The sequence below is a fragment of the Bombus vosnesenskii genome, unplaced genomic scaffold (genome assembly GCF_011952255.1).
Source record: "Bombus vosnesenskii isolate JDL3184/JDL3185 unplaced genomic scaffold, Bvos_JDL3184-5_v1.1 scf7180000013444, whole genome shotgun sequence".
NCBI classification, from domain to species: Eukaryota; Metazoa; Arthropoda; class Insecta; order Hymenoptera; family Apidae; genus Bombus; species Bombus vosnesenskii.
This window is the reverse complement of record NW_022883055.1, coordinates 43639-63085: the sequence shown is the minus strand read 5'-3', so window position 1 is coordinate 63085 and position 19447 is coordinate 43639. Positions and strand designations below refer to the sequence as shown.

Below are 19447 nucleotides of genomic sequence, written 5' to 3'. Positions count from 1 at the left end.
CTTAAAATTAATTTATATTTCCCTAGTATTAATAATAGAACAGATATAAGCGATATGTTCAAACGATACAATAAATATTTCCAATAATATAAATTGTCATCGATGAGAAGAACGCGCAAAATACATAAAAAAAACATTATATATATACAGAGAATAAGACTTCTAAATATGTACAAAGGGATCGAAGAAAAGATGCGAGAGTCGCAATATTTTCGAACGAAACACGCCAATAGGAAGGCCAAAGGGGCGTTTATGGACGACAAGAGTCGAAGATATACGTTTTTGTCATATCGTTCAGTTAGATAGAAGAAAGTTAGATGGAATGATCCATATAATTCGTTAATGTACATTGAGATAACGACGGAAGAGAAAAGTGTAATCTATAAAATGAAATTAAAAGTCTATATACAGTGTGTCGCAAAAGTAAACGATTGCGTTTAAATGATTCAATTAGTACTAATTATACTAATTATAGTACTATATTTCCGTATTTTCTTTTATTATGTATATTTTACCTATACTGTTCATGCGCTCTGTACAATTTGTACAATATAAAAATATTTTGTATGTATTTAATTCTAATAGTACTTCGCACTGTCAAAATGAAATATGAATCTTCTCGCAATATTTATAAGTTAGTGTCAAAGTCTTTCATATAACTTTTGAATTACGCTTAAAAGAAAAATACAACTTTCGTATCATTTTATAGAAAATTTTGAAAACCTGACAACAAATTCATTAATGTACTCTAAAAAAAAAAAAAACCCTCGGGACACAAAAGCTAATACTATTTCGATTGAAGTCGTTTTGCGGCACACTGTATAAAGAGACTACGTGTCATCTTATACTCGACATCGTGTCTCTGTAAAAACAAAAGAAAAGATAAAACATACATAAATTGTGATCTTTCTCGTTTGGATGTTAAATAGGCTACAGGTTGTACAGTACGCACACGCACTTATACTATTACAATCATCGGAGGAAACACGTAGGTACATTGTGTACATAAAGCGTATGTAACTGATAAGGATATTTTTTGTACGTAGTTAAATCTGGAAAAGAATGAAAACTGCTCTCTGCCGTATAGATGTATGTATGTATATGTATATCGGACTATAATTCGTTCCATACAGTGATCTCCGTTGTACTTACGTAAACCATGCATGGACTGTGCCGACAAAAATGAAATCCAAACTCCAAGCAGAATCATTCGTTTTCATTTTTCTCTCCTTTTTTTTTTTTTTTTTTTTTTATTTATTTCGAGTATCATAGGAAATTAGGAGAAAATTTCTGGGATACAATTCAAAGTGGTATCAGTTGTTCAAATAATTAATCGAAGAACTCGAAGGAAAAGTAATACAAGTGACGAAATCTTGAATTTGAGAAGAATATTACAACACATTACGCAATATACATACTACTCCACAAAGACAAAATCTCGAAACAAAATTGTCCAGATAAATACATGCCCATATATCGTTCTTATCTCGTTTTGAGAAAAACGAACTTGTGCCACTTTTCCCCTGAGTCGCTGAGCCTTCAATTATATTAATGTGTAATATTTATTTACGTGCCCTGAGTGAAGTCGAGTACACACTTTTTTCTCCCTCACTCTTACTGTATTTTGAACTTTTGTCAAATATACATTTTTTGAGAAAGATCGATGAACAGTTAGTTGTTGATCGCAACTGTGATTCGTATATTAGTAATAACTGACGCGTTAGTCGGTTAGTAATCGTTTGATGCTGTAATCAGTAAAGGAGATTACAGATGCGATTAAGAATGAGTTCGTTGATTCTATCGACTGGGAATCATCGAAGTTAGATTTTATATCTCATTTCATGAAAAATATAGTAGGTACCCTAACGTAATAGAGAAAGGTATAAAAGATATGAAGTAATTGCTTTTCTTTTTATTGAAATTAATACTTTAATTTAGTTTAAAGTTTCACTCAATTTTCAAATAATATGACGTAATACAGTATAAAATAAAAGTAATTAGAATTAAATACGTAAAAATTAGGATATGGCGACAAATATTAAAGTGAACGTAATTTCTTTCCTTCTTAATCTTAAAACTACTTCAAACGATGATTCCCGTTCTCTCTTTAAAGCGCAAAAAAGCAACAAATGCATTTGTACAGTAAATTTATCAAAAAGGATAATCGTTTCTAACGAATATCGGTAATGAGTTAACACGAGTAAAGATTAATAGAGTACATACAGGAAAAAAAGGAATCGAGAGCGAGGGAGATAACTTGGATGTACCCAAGCACGTGTCTCACGGCATATTCGCGTATAATTGCATGAAGGAAATTCTTCGACGGACTGAGTTACTGTAATCGTCATAGTAACTTAAAAACACGATCCCTAGGATAGTGTACGTCTAAATGGATAAGCTACGCGTCACGATGTTTAAGTATAGTAACAATATAGATTTTGTATACCGCGTGCGTGAGAATGTACTTAGAGATGAACATGACAGAAAGAACATTGTGCGTGCGAGCGCGCGTTACAGAATTTACGTTCGACAGGTTAATAAATCGTATTTTCGAAATAAACTTTAAATCTTTTTCTTCCCTTTCGTGTCTCAGAACCAATCTTCCTAAAAGATTTCGTTTTATAAAATGTACTTAAATTCGATTATGATTTGCTTATATGAGGGACGAACAAATTTTATTGAACGAATACTCTTGACATTTTTTATTTCTAAACGATGGATCCCAAACTTTGGGGAATAGCTTTGCCTAACTTTTTTAATCAGAAAATATTACATATAAAAAATAATATTTTACTTTAAAATTACTTTAACGCGCTAAAAATAATAAAATACAAGTTTAAAAACATAAAATTTTAATTCAGTTACAGATAAGAAAACTAACAATTAAATGCGATATTGGCGATAATGATATTGATAAAAAGAAAAATTATATTTAAACGTGGAATTTAAAGAGTTTTGAAAGTTCAGTAGTTTTTTAACCATATATGTATATAAATATAGAGAGAAAATGACAGCGTTCGCGCTTATAATTCCGTTTGTCTCCGGACTAGTGCTGCCTCTAACGAAGAAGTGCTGAAGCTATACCACGCTAGCATACACAAGAACCTATAAAATTAGGGATCTGCTCTGTTTGGTTCCACGTTAGCACGTACAAATAACCTATTTAGTTCCACCATAAACGAGGTATATCTCGCTGTAGTTCCACGTTACAAGAGCCTATTTCATTGTACGGTTCTAAGGAAAACTATTCTGTTCGATATAGGCAAACACGAGAGTAACAAAATCGCACAATAATTAAACTTAGTTTCCTCAGGGTTTACCTCAGAAAGAGATAATTGGGATAATTAGTGGTCGGGGAACGAGTTTTACAGTTTGGGGACTCTGTAATTTAGAACCTTACCCAACGATCAACCCAAGGGCGAACGGACTGTACCAATAGTACAATAAGACAATCGTTAACGCTCTCGCAACCACCATTGTAGATAGAGGCTCGCAGGACTGAGGTCTCGAGGAAAAGAAAATACAAAGTACATCGACTACTATGTACAATAGGGGATGTGGCCGTCATCACCACGCCAAAGCAAGCGTTGATAGGCTTCGAGGACTGACCGTGGCTGAAAATCGAATTCCAAGTTGAATTTTAGATTGTTAAATAGGGTGCAAGAGGAAGTAGATCGGATTGGGCTCCACTGCGGAAGAATATTGCGTAACTCGCTCCGGAAGACCGAAAGATCCAAAAGGAACAGTACACACAGGTACAATAAGGATAAGAAAATGCTTGGTTACATATGGTAGAACAGCTGGTGCTGATGCGGTTGATTAACGAATCGAAACTGGTCGAAAGCTACTTCAGAAATACAAGATGTAGAAATACAAGAAATACAACGATATATAAAACGGGCAAGAAGGAGTAAGACGATTCCAGTCGATAGCCACTGTTGCTGGGGCAAGCCGGTATCGTGACCACAATGATCAGTACGACGATCACGGTGACTCGGAATAGAAATCTTCTCTTACAAGAATTGATAGCCTCCAGAAGACTATCAAAACAGTAAGGAAATGGGAATCGTATGAATATCTATGTATGTATATCTATTTCTTTCTGTATACAGAAAAGCGATTAACGAGAGGATAGCGTGTCCGTGGAGTAACCGCTCCTGGATTAGACTTAGAGATCACGAATACATCGAACAGGATGGGTGCCGGATTGAGCCGCAACCTTGGAAAAGGAAGACCGCTCCAGAAACACAGAGGATGATTGTTGTATCCGGTTGTAGGGCGAACACAGTCCGTCGGTTGAGACGCACCGGGAAAAACGTTAGTGTGCCCTCGCTTATGGAAGGCGGGCGCGACCTATCTCGGAGCGCAACGAGCAAGAGTGCTGTGCCGGTTGTAGGACGGAGGCAGTCCGTTCTGGGACGCAACCAGCCAAGGCGTTTGGTTATACGAGACGGGTGCGGCCCATCCTGGAACGTAACCAAGGAAAAACACTACTGATCCCGGTTATCAGTTTAGAACGAAATGCGGTTGCAGCTGGGACGAAGCTGGATCACGATCATAGAATACACTTACAAGAAGAAGGGAGCCGAATGAGCTATCAAGGCTTGTTGACAAAGAACCATACGCAGCGGTATAACAAGTCACGGACGGATTCCGTTAACGGCATCCACCAACCGACTGAGGCTACCCCCATACTGCAGTTGCTGCAAATAAAGGCCTGTTGTTTATAGTAGTGGAAATTCCTTTAACCTTCGTCACCCTCAGCTGTAGGAAGAGGAAGCGTTCGCACTCGGTGCTATAAATTAGGCCGTGCCATAAATTAATCCGCCGTGCGGCGTCGTAGGCTAATGATCCCCAACGTTTTGCAAGTGCGATGCTTAGCATATTCGGGCATTATTTGTACAATCGTCAATGTAGACGAACGTCGAAGCGAAACTACGCAAGTTCGGCATTTTTAAATCATCAGAACGTGCTGTAAACACGACTACCCTAAACTCGCTCGTAGCATTGTCTTACAGATAAATATCCTAATGAACAAATTAGTCATGACATCAAATCTTGTCTGCAGATAACTTGTTCTTTTGCTTTTACCGTTTCTGTAAACCAATACGCATGCAAAACACATACATCACGTCAGAAATATTATTCGCAGCCTATCAACTGCTGAAATTACTATTAAAATGAAATTCAAGTTTTATTATAACGGAAACATTATCGCTAGGAAAGTAAATTTAATGTTAAAGCTACAAAATTATTGTGTATGAAGAATACACTAAAATTCTACTGACCATTCTATTGATCCATTATGGTCTTAAAGGAAAGGTTCTCTTTTCTTTTTTAAAAAAAAAATAAACAATTAATTTCTCTTTCTAAGACAATTAAGCTTAATTATTGTGCGATTTTGTTATTCTCATATTTGTCTATATCAAATATAATAGTTTTCCATAGAACCGTATAATGAAATAGACTCTTATAACGTGGAATCACAGCAAGTATAGCTCGTTTGTCGAAGAACTAAATAATTATCTAGCGTGGAACTTCAGTGCTTGGCCGCGTGGTGCAGCATCTGTAGTGTAGAACAACTAGAACAATGGGCGTGAGCTCTCTCATTTCCTCTCTGGTAAATATAAAAATATAATAACTGTTTTTATAATTTAATATACAAAATTATTTTTGCTAACTCATTTTAAATAAATGAAAGTATACCATTGTATTATTATTACATTTAATAATTCATGTTATAAATTTTCCAAATTACGTAAGTAGCAAAGATAAATAGGGAAATTACAAACTCAGCCAAAAATATGCTCCACGAATTATCGCCCCTTAGCGGTCAAAGAATCGAACTATACGCACATTTCCTTCTCCGGTGCTTTGGTTTGGTGGGAGAAATATGCGTATACACAGCGAGATGAGAAATCTGAGTTCGTGCCGGGCCGTACAAAGCTGACTGAAGGGAGTTTCTAGCCAACAAATTTGAAAAAATCGAAAAAATGTTTTTTTATATTTCCAAAGTTTAAACATTCAAGAATATGCCCTTGAAGGATTTTTCAAAATTATTTTATGAGTTACAGCCATTTTTATGACGCGGCATCTGCTCCGGTCCGACCGGAACAAATGAACAGTAGACGGTAGACGTTGTCCGAGTAAACTTGTCTTTACTTGTCTAAACTTGTCTTTACTTGTTTAAACTTGTCAAAACTTTAAACGCGTTTTTCTCGAAACTACTTTTTTCGAGTTGGCGTGCACGATATCTCAAGTTCTAATGAACCGATTTATTTGAAATTTAGTGTGAATGTTCTTTATACATTCCTCTATCGCCTCAACTATGCTCAGATCAAAATTTTTAATTTTACTATTTTTAAAAAATTCGGAATTGCCAAAAAAACGTGCCAAAAAGGAAAATTTTTTTCAAACGGCCGCCATTTTGTGAAAAAATATTTTTTTGACTTTGCCAAGGTTCGTGCTATAGCTGCATCTATACTAATTGAGAATCCGTTCGGCTTTTTTTGCTTCAGATGACCAGAAGGGTTGAAATCATGCACGCCAGGACACCCTTTTTTTGGACCTCCCACTTTGCCAGTTCATAACTTTGTGAATTTTGAGTTTTTTTCAGTTAATTTCTTATGTAATCTTAAAGTATCAATAAACACATGATAAAAAAATGGATAGTAAAAATATTTTTGTTTCGTTTGTACAGAGCTTCAAAAACCGCCCGAAATTCATGCCTCTAGACTAGAATACCCCCTGAAAGCAAACGTTTAAAGTTATGTACTGACGAATGGAGATTCGAAAATGAGCAGTAAACCGCGTCGCGCACCGTGAATACAACTTTTGATTGTCATTTCTAATTGCAATATGAGAAGAGTTATTTTAGTTCTATCGATCAAACGACAGAATGAAATTATTGTAAAATTACAAAATTACAATCTGATTTGTAGGAACTCTTTCTAAATAGATTTTATATAATTATTTTACAAGAAATGATGTTATTTTATGTTGTCTTGTCTTGTCAATCATTTCTGAGAATATCGCTGCTACTGTTGATGTTCATTGTTGTCAGTAGCTTGTGGTATTCAGAATGTTGCTTCTGTAATCGATAAGAAAAAATAAACTTATTTCTAATATTTCATCACTTTGAAGAAATTTTTACGTTTCTTCGCCCTTACCCTTCATTAATCACCGGTACAAATGCACATTTCCCATTTTATCGTGTAGTACTTTCACCGAGAGCAACGGAGAAGAAATGTGTATATAGTACAACTGTTGACCGCTAGAGACCCTTTACTACGCATATTTTCGCTGATTTTTTAAACATTACATCGGCAATGTCTTTCTACTCATTTCTGTATGTACTTACTGTACAAACTTTTGCATTATCTTAGTTATAGACATAAACTAATATATATGCGATAAGAAGTAATCACAAACATCACTCCATCATAACCTCTTTCGATATTTTGTGTCTAATGTAATGAATTCACAATGACTCAAACTTATGATAACTATTACAATGAATTTAAAAAAAATGCAGAATTACAGCAAAATTTAAAATACAAAAAGAAATACCGAAGGTTAAAAAGGATCATAAAGGATACAGTATTCGTAAGATTATTTACTATGATAATATTTCTTTCGCGATGATGTATTATTATTTTAATCAAAATATGAGTAAAAGAGAACAATAACAAAATTTGGTTACTACAGAAGTTTTGAATAAATGTATAATTACAGGAAAATGCAGCATTATGTGATCAAGTTGCACAAATGCAAGAAAATCTTATGCTTGTGAAAGAAGAGAGACTGTTTCTTTTACGTAAATTATGTCAACAACAAGGAGATATAGATCCCTCTACTATGATAGCTCGATCTCAATCAAACAGTATTAATCCTAGTTCGTTTAATCCAGAATGCTCTACTCCTAAAAAAACTGCAAAGAAAAGAGCTTCGACTGATGGCTCAGGTATGGAAGTATTCTAAATTCAGTTACACCAAATATAATGTAATATAATTCCAAGTAATTGAGACATTATGCGTATATTAACTCAACAAAATAAGTAATATAAAACTTTTATTTGTTTTAGAAACAAAAAATAAGGCTAAACGTTACAATAAAACTGCGAGGAAAGTTGTCCAATTAATACCATTGGATGTCCATGGGAGACCTATATTTCCTATTTCTTTAGGTGATCTTACTGTCTACTCCCTTGGAGAAGTAGTATCGGACAGAATAGCTTATCATACAGAGGATCTCATTTATCCAGTAGGTTACTGCAGTACTAGGGTATATGCTAATTTAAGGGATGTAAGAACAAAAAGTTTATATACATGTAAGATATTAGATGGTGGACCAAAACCAAGGTATATAGTGACACTAATAATTAATATAATTTTATGTATATAAATATACAACGTTTAGGATTACTTGCAGATTTGAAATTGTATCTGATAATGATCTAGATCAGCCTCTGGTTGGCTCTACTCCTGATGAGTGTCATTCCAAATTATTAATGGCAATTTCTCTTGCACTTCGTACAATAGCACCAAAAGGTGCTGATTTTTTTGGAATTTCACATCCTACTATACAAAATCTTATACAAAGCACACCTGGAACTCGTAAATTGGCTATGTATAAACAACAACGTTTCGAAGTATGTAATTAAATATTTTATTTACATATGATTGAAACTGTGTATAAATGAAATTATAATCAAATCTTAGGTAAGCAAGAATCAACCAATGGAAAGAGGAACAAGTCCAGTAATGGAAGAAGAAACAGATCCAGGACTTGGATTTGCTGCTTTACATAGGCATTATGCTTTAGCAAATTCGTACAGAATTAAAGAAGAACCGTCTGATAGTGATCTTTTAGCTCTTCAAGAGCTTCTCTCGTGACTTTTATATTGTTAATAAAAAGAATTTTTAATTTTCAGAAAAAATATTATTTTGCTTTATGTATTGGTATTGAACATCAATTTTTAAATTATGCATATATTAAATTTTTATATAAAGAAGATAGAAAATCTGTTAAAATTAGCAACGTTTATTTCAAAAATTATTTTGTGCTATGTATTATGCTACGTATAGTATGTAAAACAATTTACTTTTACCTTATTAAAATAATATATAAATAAAATTACAATAAATAATTTGTTATTTGCAGAATGTTATCTTGTAAATATTGAATGGATATATTATAATTTTGATTACATTGTATTATTATAAAACTACGTTATTTTAAACAAATTTCAATTGCATGTCAATGTAAACAGATTTTGTCGTAAAAATAATTTTTGCTATTTTGCGAATGTGATTAAATAAATCAACTTTAGTTTTAATTTTAAATATTTTACAATTATAATTAATATTAAATTAATAATATTACGTATTTTGTGATTTAAGAATTAGAAATAGTAATATAGAAACAAATTACTGTAATATTATCTATCAAGGTTTGTGTATTGTATAAAGCAACATATCTCTACAAATTTGAATAAAGAATGAATAAATAACTATACATATATATCAATCAATGTTTAACGAAAAAATTATTTTTCGTTGTACAAATGTGTGAGCAACTGTATTTATATTTTTCCAGTTATGTAACTTATAAACAGTATTACAAATTTTATACAATTATTTTACCCAAGCATATTATATTTTTCATTTAATAATAATAATAATAAAAATGTATAAAATTGCAAGTTACTTTTATCCTTTGCAATACAATAAGGAACATCTATAATGACTTTTTAAATGTTACCAAGTTTAGAAATTCTTTACTGTTAACGTATGTCTTGAACATTTTACTCAATATAATGCATTTAAAAAGACTCCTTCCTACAATTCGTTTCTGCATATTTACATACATAGTTTATGAATGTATTTCTATTTACAAATAACGCTATTAATACATAGATCATATCCTTAATTTTGTTTACAATGTTATAGAAAATTAAGAAAATATAAACCTTATTCACAATCCCACAGACAACATAGGAGTTAACACAAAAAAATTAATTAAGCATATGCCTTATAAAAAATAATAAAACTTATGTGAAAACCTGAAAAGGTACAATTTATTGCTACATATTTATTATCTCACAGAAATTTATTATATCTTCTTCTGTCACCGCCTGTTTGTGGATCCAATCGTTTTATTGAAAAATGTATTTGCAATAGCAATTACAGGCGAAAATAGTCTTAATGGACAATCACTAAAACAAAGAATTAAAATTATGAAGTATTATTATTATATGCATGTACATGGTTTAATAACATTAAAATATGTACCATACACCAGTCACAGGTACTGCTTCATTTCCACTTACAATAAATAATGGGAATAGTATAGAAAAAACACAGCCACTAAAATAAATAACAATCATTAAAAGTTCCCACATAAAAAGGAAGACAAAACATTTTAAACGATTGATTACCTTATTACATACGAACTGGGCAGTTGGGTAAGTACTGCTAATGGCAGACCAAAACCCACGAAATATGGCCAATTGCTCTCGATAAAACTCAATCGTCTGTGTAACTCCCAACCCATATTAAACCATTTGTATTCAAAAGCATAGAGAGCATATAAAAGGCACATATGTATAAGGGCAAGGATGTCACCTATAGGAGGTAACGGAATCCTAGATACTAACATTCCTTGACCCAAAAATAATGCTTGAACCAATATACTGAAAAGCGTGTCTGCTACAAGCTTGCTCACACTGGATAAAAGTAATGGCCTCCCTTGTCTATACCTATAAGCGCTGTCTGCTATGTCCTACATGGTTTACAAATATATAGCATGTGATATTAACCTTCAATGGTTACTGGCCAAAGCTTCTCATTCTGAGATCAAATAATTCATACCTGAAACCATAAACTGTTGACTATCCTACTGAGCACAAATAGTGGTAGTACCCATACAGTGCCAAAAGTTAATGACAGGAATGGTTTCATCCAAGACCATACAGTCATACCCATACCCGGTGAATGACCAAATATAATGGTCAATAAGTACTTAAGAAATGGGAGTAAACCACATTCAAAGATTAATATGCTAGCCCAAAATACACCACCATTTAAAGCACAACACTGAATTGTTCGTTTCAACACTTTTGATTCTCTGAAAACATATCATATATAACATAATATTAGTATTTTATAATTGAAGTATATGTGTATAATTTGCATAACTTTATAATTAAACTATACCTTAACTGACTGAAATGTTTTTGGGGAGGAGTTGCAACAACTATGTTTTTTCTATGAATTTCTTTAGAAGACGGTTGTTTAAGTAATTTTTCATTAATATGTTTGTCCATATAAAATAAAACAATAGCTCCCCTTAAGCTATCTACAAATCCTCGATATATGGCACGTATTATTCCCTAGAACACAATATATATCAATATGTTATTACATAAATATCATCAAAAATCATTTCAGTATAAAATTATTAATTCTTAAATATACAAGTGTGTAATACATGTATATATGGATACAAAGCTTGTATTATCAAAAACATATAAAACAAAAATGTATATAACGTATTTGACTGTAAATTTAGATATAAACATAATTAAAAAAGAAAAGATAAATAATAATATATAAAGGTTTACAAACACATGTGCTTTTATTGGAAATAAAATTCATTACTCACTGTCACGTTATCCATATTTCACGATAATATCCACAATAGAATATAATTAATCTATAGTCGGAATATATTGAACAATCTGGCAAAAAAACATTTTCGTAGTAACATAACCGTCAATGACAGGAGCAATATGATAACACACTAAAAGCGAGTATAGAAAAAATGTTTATGGCAGCGAAATAATTGAGTTTTTAACATTTCAAACACGTACATATATTGTCATTCAACACTAATATTAGTAAAAATATCTATAACTGACGGATATCTTTGTTGACACACGAATATGTGCTGTAAATTAAATTAACGTGAAACTATTATTACAATGTTCCGCAAATTTACTTTAAAAACATTTTTGTAAAAATATATCAACTGACTGGTTTTCATTACAGGCAAAGGTCAACATTATGTTAATAGAGGTATAAAGGTCACTACCGAATTTTCGATTTTCAGTAAATCTTTCCATTAGCAATTAAAATATACAAGAATTTTAAGCGGTCAAAGGATTGAGATATTATATTCATTTATACGCACAAATAATTAATAATTACTTGGACACTTGTAAATTCTAAACGATATACATATTTTAATATACATATATATCTATACATGTACATATGTAAATATACTGAGAAGTTTGTTCCGTTTGTACCGGTTAATAATGTTCTAGTTGCCTCTTAGATGGCACGAACTGTCCTAATTTTATAGCGACTTTAGCGGGAATGCGGGCTGGGTTGCGTGTTGGTAAAGTAGATTCTTCAGTTTTTCGCAAGGAAAGAATTAATTATCGTTCGCTAATTATTACAAATATACTTTATGCGCAATTTAGGAGTTAAAAAGACGAAGAATGGCTTTTGAGTAACGGCTCTGTGATTATGTACATATATACGCTATATTTTGCTAACTCTTTACACACGATCACATTCTATGTCTGTCCAACGGGTTCTGCATACGGTTTTCCTCTTTTCTTAGGTGAACGAAAACGACACTTTTCTTGGCGCCCACGTACCTTAAACAGGTTTCCCCAGATTTAGGATTAATCGCCGCGAAGGTGACTTGTGCGTCTTTTCGACAGTGCGGCATCGCCACAATTTATGGAAGTCCGCAGGAAGAGACAAACGCAAATAACGAAGTATTAAACTCCCGAGTATGTGAGATAAGGATGAGAACTTTTATCGAAATAAGTAAGAGTTAAATGGATTTCGTGATTTCTCTATATCTGGTTGGTATCAAAGTCAAAGTAACTCTGAGGATTCTCTTTACTCCTTCGTTATAATTCCTGATATAGCAAAATATGAAATTCTGTGGTTCAGAAGGTTCAATCTGAAGGGTAGCTTCCTTCTCCAAAGAGGCGTTGCGTATGAAGAAGGAAGTTACCCTTCAGATTGGATCTCGACGTGAGTTGTGATGCAGTGAACGCTTTCCTCCAGGTGTCCAAGCCTGTGGCGTGATCCAGCGTAGATGGCTCAAGGGAGAACGGTATAAAAGTGAACACTGCGTGTAACGTAGCCCTAAATCATCGCTGTCGAAAAGAGCCTTGTCAAGATATTCTTTTCTTTTCGCAGTCCCCGCTTAAGAGGACTATACAGTTTATAAGTTTGGGGGATACATTTAAATGTCCCCTTTTATTGTTTTTAGCTGCATTCTTGTTTATAAATCTTTCCTTGCTCGAATGACCATTTAATCTAATGGAGTATTTCACCAAGGGTGCCTTGCTATTACTAAATCAGGAACTAAAACCGACGGTCACGCGTTTCGAATATTTAATAACGTGCGCTATTGCAACGATTGAAATTATTAAAATGGCGACGATTTATCATCAAGCGACAACAAAATTTGATTCGCAGATAATATATAATCTATAGAAAATAAGTAAGTAATAATACTGACACGAAAGAATAAATGAAACCAAGCTTTTTGCTGTACTTGACATCTACGTAATTTACCAACAGATGTTATTATTGTACTTATAAGAAATAGATTTACTTCTAACAATATTTATTTACGTTAAAAACACAAACTGAGAAAACACGTAGAAACAGTTTAATTCTTTTTTCATCATTAAATAATTTAATTATTTCATACTTAACTTTATTTTTTATATAATAATAATAATAATAATAATATTATACTCTTAACCAAAAAGATAGTAAATAAAAATATAATAATCGTTATATTCATTGTTAAAAGAAAAAAGCTATTTATGATTGATATCGACTAATTATTGATATTAATTACTACTGTTCGATTAATAATACCTTGTTATTCGAAAATATGAAATGTATAACAAATTACAAGAACTTGCGTAAAAAGTAAGATTTTTAACACCGCGCAATAATTCTTGAGTAATTTATGCAACTCGAAGTATAACTCAATCTCCAACTGCACTTTATTATTATTTCACATTTTTTAGTTGTTTCATTTACATCTATTCATTCTTTGTATGGTGTAATTTAATATGACGTTTTCAAAAATAAGAATAATAAAATAAAAAATATACGTATATATTGTAATAAAAAACGAGATAATTCTAATCAATTATATTATTAAACTATATTTAAATTACTTAACATTTTTATTTATTTTTTACATATTTATTGTACAACTGACATTTCTCATTACTTTAGCTAAGCAAATTCTAAGATACAATACGTGGTGACAGAGATCATGTTTGGAAACCTTAGTATAATACTTAATTTATAAATTTGCACATTTCTATCGTGATGTTCAATTAATAAAATATTTCGATAAAATATATAGCTAATTAATAACGATAATATAACTAACAAAATGAATTTCATATTTTTACTTTAAAAAGTTTCCCGTCGTATAACGAAAGAAATGTATATCAAGGAATAAGAAATTCTATATTTTCCTTGGCTTAAATTATTTTATTTTAAGGAATCCAATTAACAAAACAACATAGAAAATTGAAGCAAATTAATTAAAACATAATTTTCTATTATTTTTGGACACATATTTAAAATTCTATTATAACTTAAAATCTCTACTTTCATATTGTATCATCTTTATTCCAAATAAAAATTTAATCACTTGCCCGCGTGAAATTTTTCATTCCGTTCCATAGCACAGCAAATGCGAATTGAACTTTCTTCCTCGCATATCCTGGCGTTACTCGTGCCAAGGTCATTGATTCCTCCAGTAGTTCCGGCTTAGTTTCTGGGCCAGGTTAACCGAGCTAACAGTGCTACCAACGTCGACCGGAATACCATCATCAACCGTGACGTTGACATATCTCGATACGAGTATGTACAAATATTTACAAGTATGTGCTTACCTATATACTATATACATGTATGTATGTACAACACCAGCAGCCGGATAGACGAACAGTCGGACACGATCGAACCAATAACAAATCCGGTAAGTATACGCAATTTTACTTCTTGACCCATTCACAAATCGTCCCTTACGTATATCGTTCTTTCATTACTCTTTCTTCGTTTCTTCATTTCTATTTCTCAAGAATTTTTAATCACACAATAGCTTAAGCTTGAAGTCGTTCATAGATTTTTAATAGAATCTACCATATTAACTATATATGTACTTTTTGATTGCTTACAATTTTGAAAAATTAAATTTTAAGTGCGCGTTTATTGAACTTTTATTTCGACATTTAGGATTATTCAACAATTTTGCATCAAACACGCAAGTAAAGAGAACAAGAGATTGTTTATTAAGATGTCGCATTCTTGATGTATAATGATAAATTTCTTATACAGTATACACTGCTTTTTTGCATTAATTTCGATAAATACGATATTGAAAATAAATTGCAAACGTTTTCTAATCAATTTCTCATCTTTCGGATTTATCCCTTTTATGCCAAAACCATGAATATTCAAATTTTCACTCTGTCAGTAAAGTAGCTGGCTAAATATTTTTTCTTTTGTCTCTAACTACATAAATTAAAACGATGCGCATAGCTAATTACAAGCTTCAGTCATCATCTCCAAAATTATCTGATCATTTCACATTTGATTATGAATTTCTATAATTTTATTGAATCTTATATAATCAACTTTTATATTTTTACTGTTATTTGTACAATATCTTAGTATTATTCATAATAATAATATCATATAACATTATTTTATTTTTATTATCATGTAGCAATTGATCATTCAGTTTGCTAATCGAACTAAAACATTGTGTATATAAATGATTGTAAGTAATTTAAAATCATATATACCGTTACAATCACGTTACATCAGATACGGATCAGTAAAGGAAGAAAAAGTTGAAATATTGATGAAATGTAATAAAAAAATATAACTATAAAAGGTATACAAGTAGAATATTCGAAAAACTATTATCATACGAATAACATCTCATTATAACTAATGTGTACTGTATGATATTTCATCATTAATTTTAATGGCTTTTAATCATCGTAAAGCCTGAAAACACAAAGAAAAAGACTTTAGACCCAAGCGAAATATCTCTAGTATGTATACGTATAGCTTTGCACGTAACGCATTCAAGTCACAGTATCTAACACCTTAACCTTCTTCATCGATTAAATTATAAGTGAAACGTAATTTATATAATTTATTTAAAAATTCCTACCTTATCTAATGTCTTATATTATAATGCATATATTGATATGGTGTTTCTGACGTTGTTGACTTTTCGAATGACGTCAGATGCTACGCAAGTTAGATGACGAACTACGACACGATGATCGCGTAGGTAGGTAAATACGGTGACGTTAACAGAGCAAAGTGAGGCGAAACAAGGCAAGGCAAGGCGATGCAAGGCAAAGCAAAACAAGACGATACGAGACAAGACAAAGCAAGGTAAGACAAGGCAACACAAGACAAGTCGAAGAAAGTTAAAGGAAGGCAAGGAAACAGAAGGCAACGGTGGACTCAAGAGGAGGAAGAAATAGCAGGAATCTTGTTTCGTTGGCTTCTGGTTGGCCAGTTCTTTCCAGCACTTTGCAACGTCAACTTCGCGACTAGCAGCGTGCCAGTCGTGCCAGAGATGGAGACACCTTATTCGCTTGCAACTTCCTCTTCGAAAATCGTTCAAAGGGAATGACAGTGACCCACTTGCCGGTTCCAGGTGCGCGACTCGTCAAGGATATTCCAATTTATAATCTTATACAGTTATACATATATTAACTAGTTACACGCTTGTGATTGTATCTTTGTTTTACGTGATCAATTCGACTCCTATTCTGTTATGTGTAATTATTATTTCGGAGATTAAACAGACGAAGGAAGAGCATGAAATTTCACCTACATCAGTAATCGGACACCACGCGCTCACGTGGCTAAATCTTCTGCGATGTACTTATGCTACCAAGATAAGTATTTTCAATGATTTTGCTACACTTTCCAAATTACGCTTATTTACATTTTTTTAAACAACTTTTCGCATTTAGTATATGTGATACGGTTTTAAGATAAGGTTCTTCTACTAGCAACAATACAAATTATCTGCCCAACATATTATTGTATTCGAAATAGATGTAAAAACGTTCGCGTCAATTTACTCGACTTATTATCGTGACGCGCCAGATTTAGCAAGAACACTTGTTTCAATAAAGTATACGTCACTCGGTAATTCTAATTTTTACGCTGACGTTATTTAAAACCGCCTCGTGCTATACGTTTGTTTTTTCCGTGTAGACGATGCTGTTCCTATACAGCGAGTCGCTCGTATAATCTGTATGTCGAGTGTTTTTAAAATGTATAGGAATTCATATAGGATTGCAACGTAATCGAAATTTGTGCCAGTTGCTTCTGTCGACACGTTCTACTTCAGCTCTTCCACATCCTTTCTGTAACCGGGCTATGAAAGTCGATTATCCTCTATAGAATTCTTTTAACACTAGAAATGCCAGAACTTCCTTTTTCTCGTTTTTTCTTTAGTTATACTCTTTTTATACCTTGATATAAAACAATCACATTAGAGAACCATTTAACATTTTTTAAAATAAAACAGGAAGACAGTACCAGTTGTATTTTATAATTTTATGTATTCTATTTTTTATTCGAATAAATATTTCTTAAAATAATTGTTATATTTTACTCGATTAAGGTTTTTTCGATAAAAGTTTACCCATATAAAAACTAATGATTATTTATATATATGATATCCTACATATATGTCTGTAGGTATTTATACTATAAAAAAAAACGAATCGACGTCTTTCATCGTAAAACTTTGTTTTCTATATCGAACATAATATTGAGCGTCAGTATTGAGTACGTTATACCTATTGTTTTATAAGAAATGAATCGTTACACAATATCGATAGACAGAGAGTACACAGCCCTTAAAAATACTCAAACAGTTGTTAGTCGTTTTTACCATAATTTGTCTCGAATTCGAAAGAAATGAGCGAGAAGATCGAATCGAAATGAGGACAAACAACTGCGTTAGTAGTTGAATAAGTTTGGAATGCAGCCACGGTCGGTATGCGGAGTATTCTCTCATCCTGTTGCCATAGAATTGAGTGCGATCCTGGAACGCGGAAACTCCAAGTAACCGCTCCTAAGAAAAGTTCCGAGACCGATCTGCTCGACGAAACAAAAAGATTGAACAATCGAGAACCGCTTACACATACATAGACACATATGTATGTAGGTATATTATATATTCATATATATCTCTCTCCATTTACACCCTATTTATTATCCTTCCTACTTTTGAATGCTTATCTTACGGTTTACGCCAGTTTTATGAATATTTTGAAGAGGATATTCCGACTAATATACAGGATGCATCACTTAACTGTCACCATGATTTTTTAGGCCTATAATTTATTTCTATAATTTAACAAAAAAATGTTTTGAATACAAGTTAATCAACTTTCAATAGCTTATAAATTGCGATATAAGAAATTTTCAAAATTTGTTTTTTCGCTAAAGAGCCAAGAATACCTTGACACTACGTATTTTTGACTTGATACAAGTTCAACGACCTACTGTATTATGACCTTGAAATGAATGTTGGAATATCGGCTTAATCAAGACAAATGCTATCGTTAAAAATTATTTTATCTCAATTAAATTACACAATTCAAAATGGTAAACTTCAATAAGAAAAATGTTAAGCATATTATGTACATTATTATGTACAATTATACCATGTTACGCTATATATATTATTGCCAAAGGAGCATAAACAGCAGCGCACATCAATCCGCACATGTCAAGAAATTCGTTGTGGTAGCATTGTAATAGCAACCGATACGAATTTATTACATCGTTCGAAATTGTGCTTACAAAACTATGAGCTACAATTCGAACATTTATCATAATTGAATGCACAAAGGTACTGCTATACGACATAAGGCCGTTTATGTTTCTTTTATAATGTGCGGATAATTAATATTTTTGTTGTTGAAGCCCTCCATTTTGAAATTTTAATATGGATAATTTCATGATTCATGGTCATGCCAAGATTATAGTAGAGTAGGTCGCTGAACTTGTCTTAACATCAGCTACAACAATGTCACTTCCAAAATACGCAATGTCATTTAAAGCCTAAAAGTTGGAGTAAGTAGAAAAGTAAAAAAGTTAAAAGTAAGTTTAACTTTTTGTCGAATAAACAAATTCTGAAAATTTCTTATATTACAATTTGTAACCAATTGAAAGCTGACTAACTTCTATTCGGAACATATTTTTGTCAAATTATCGGAAATGCTTGAGAATCATGGCGACTATTACGTGGTGCACCTTGTATACCGTACGATTTGAAACCTCATTTCTGACTCATAATCAATTTTCATTCCAGCTTGTTTTTTTACGTGTT

At 32.2% G+C, this 19447-nt stretch overlaps 2 protein-coding genes across 5 annotated transcripts; one reads left to right on the top strand and one right to left on the bottom strand.

The window, feature by feature from the left end:
* The first annotated feature begins 5524 nt into the window (after positions 1-5524).
* LOC117238185 (transforming growth factor beta regulator 1) lies at positions 5525-9072 on the top strand. 3 transcript variants are annotated; one of them, XM_033502869.1, is made up of 5 exons: positions 5525-5620; positions 7735-7963; positions 8085-8361; positions 8432-8651; positions 8722-9072. In XM_033502869.1, exons 1-5 carry the CDS (start codon positions 5591-5593, stop codon positions 8893-8895), a joined length of 930 nt encoding a protein of 309 aa, XP_033358760.1. In that variant the 5' UTR covers positions 5525-5590; the 3' UTR covers positions 8896-9072. The 3 variants fall into 3 exon arrangements, with proteins under 3 accessions (XP_033358760.1, XP_033358761.1, XP_033358759.1); XM_033502870.1 differs by lacking the exon at positions 5525-5620 and adding an exon at positions 7271-7348 and having other exon boundaries at positions 8722-9070; XM_033502868.1 differs by lacking the exon at positions 5525-5620 and adding an exon at positions 7355-7605 and having other exon boundaries at positions 8722-9069.
* Positions 9073-9757: 685 nt separating this feature from the next.
* LOC117238186 (etoposide-induced protein 2.4) lies at positions 9758-12212 on the bottom strand. 2 transcript variants are annotated; one of them, XM_033502872.1, is made up of 7 exons: positions 12194-12212; positions 11666-11741; positions 11218-11393; positions 10873-11128; positions 10440-10783; positions 10294-10368; positions 9758-10217 (listed from the first exon to the last, which is right to left on the bottom strand). In XM_033502872.1, the coding sequence occupies exons 2-7, from the start codon at positions 11678-11680 to the stop codon at positions 10130-10132; spliced, it is 954 nt and encodes a 317-aa protein (XP_033358763.1). In that variant the 5' UTR covers positions 11681-11741; positions 12194-12212; the 3' UTR covers positions 9758-10129. The 2 variants fall into 2 exon arrangements, with proteins under 2 accessions (XP_033358763.1, XP_033358762.1); XM_033502871.1 differs by lacking the exon at positions 12194-12212 and adding an exon at positions 12037-12187 and having other exon boundaries at positions 11666-11950.
* Positions 12213-19447: the final 7235 nt, after the last annotated feature.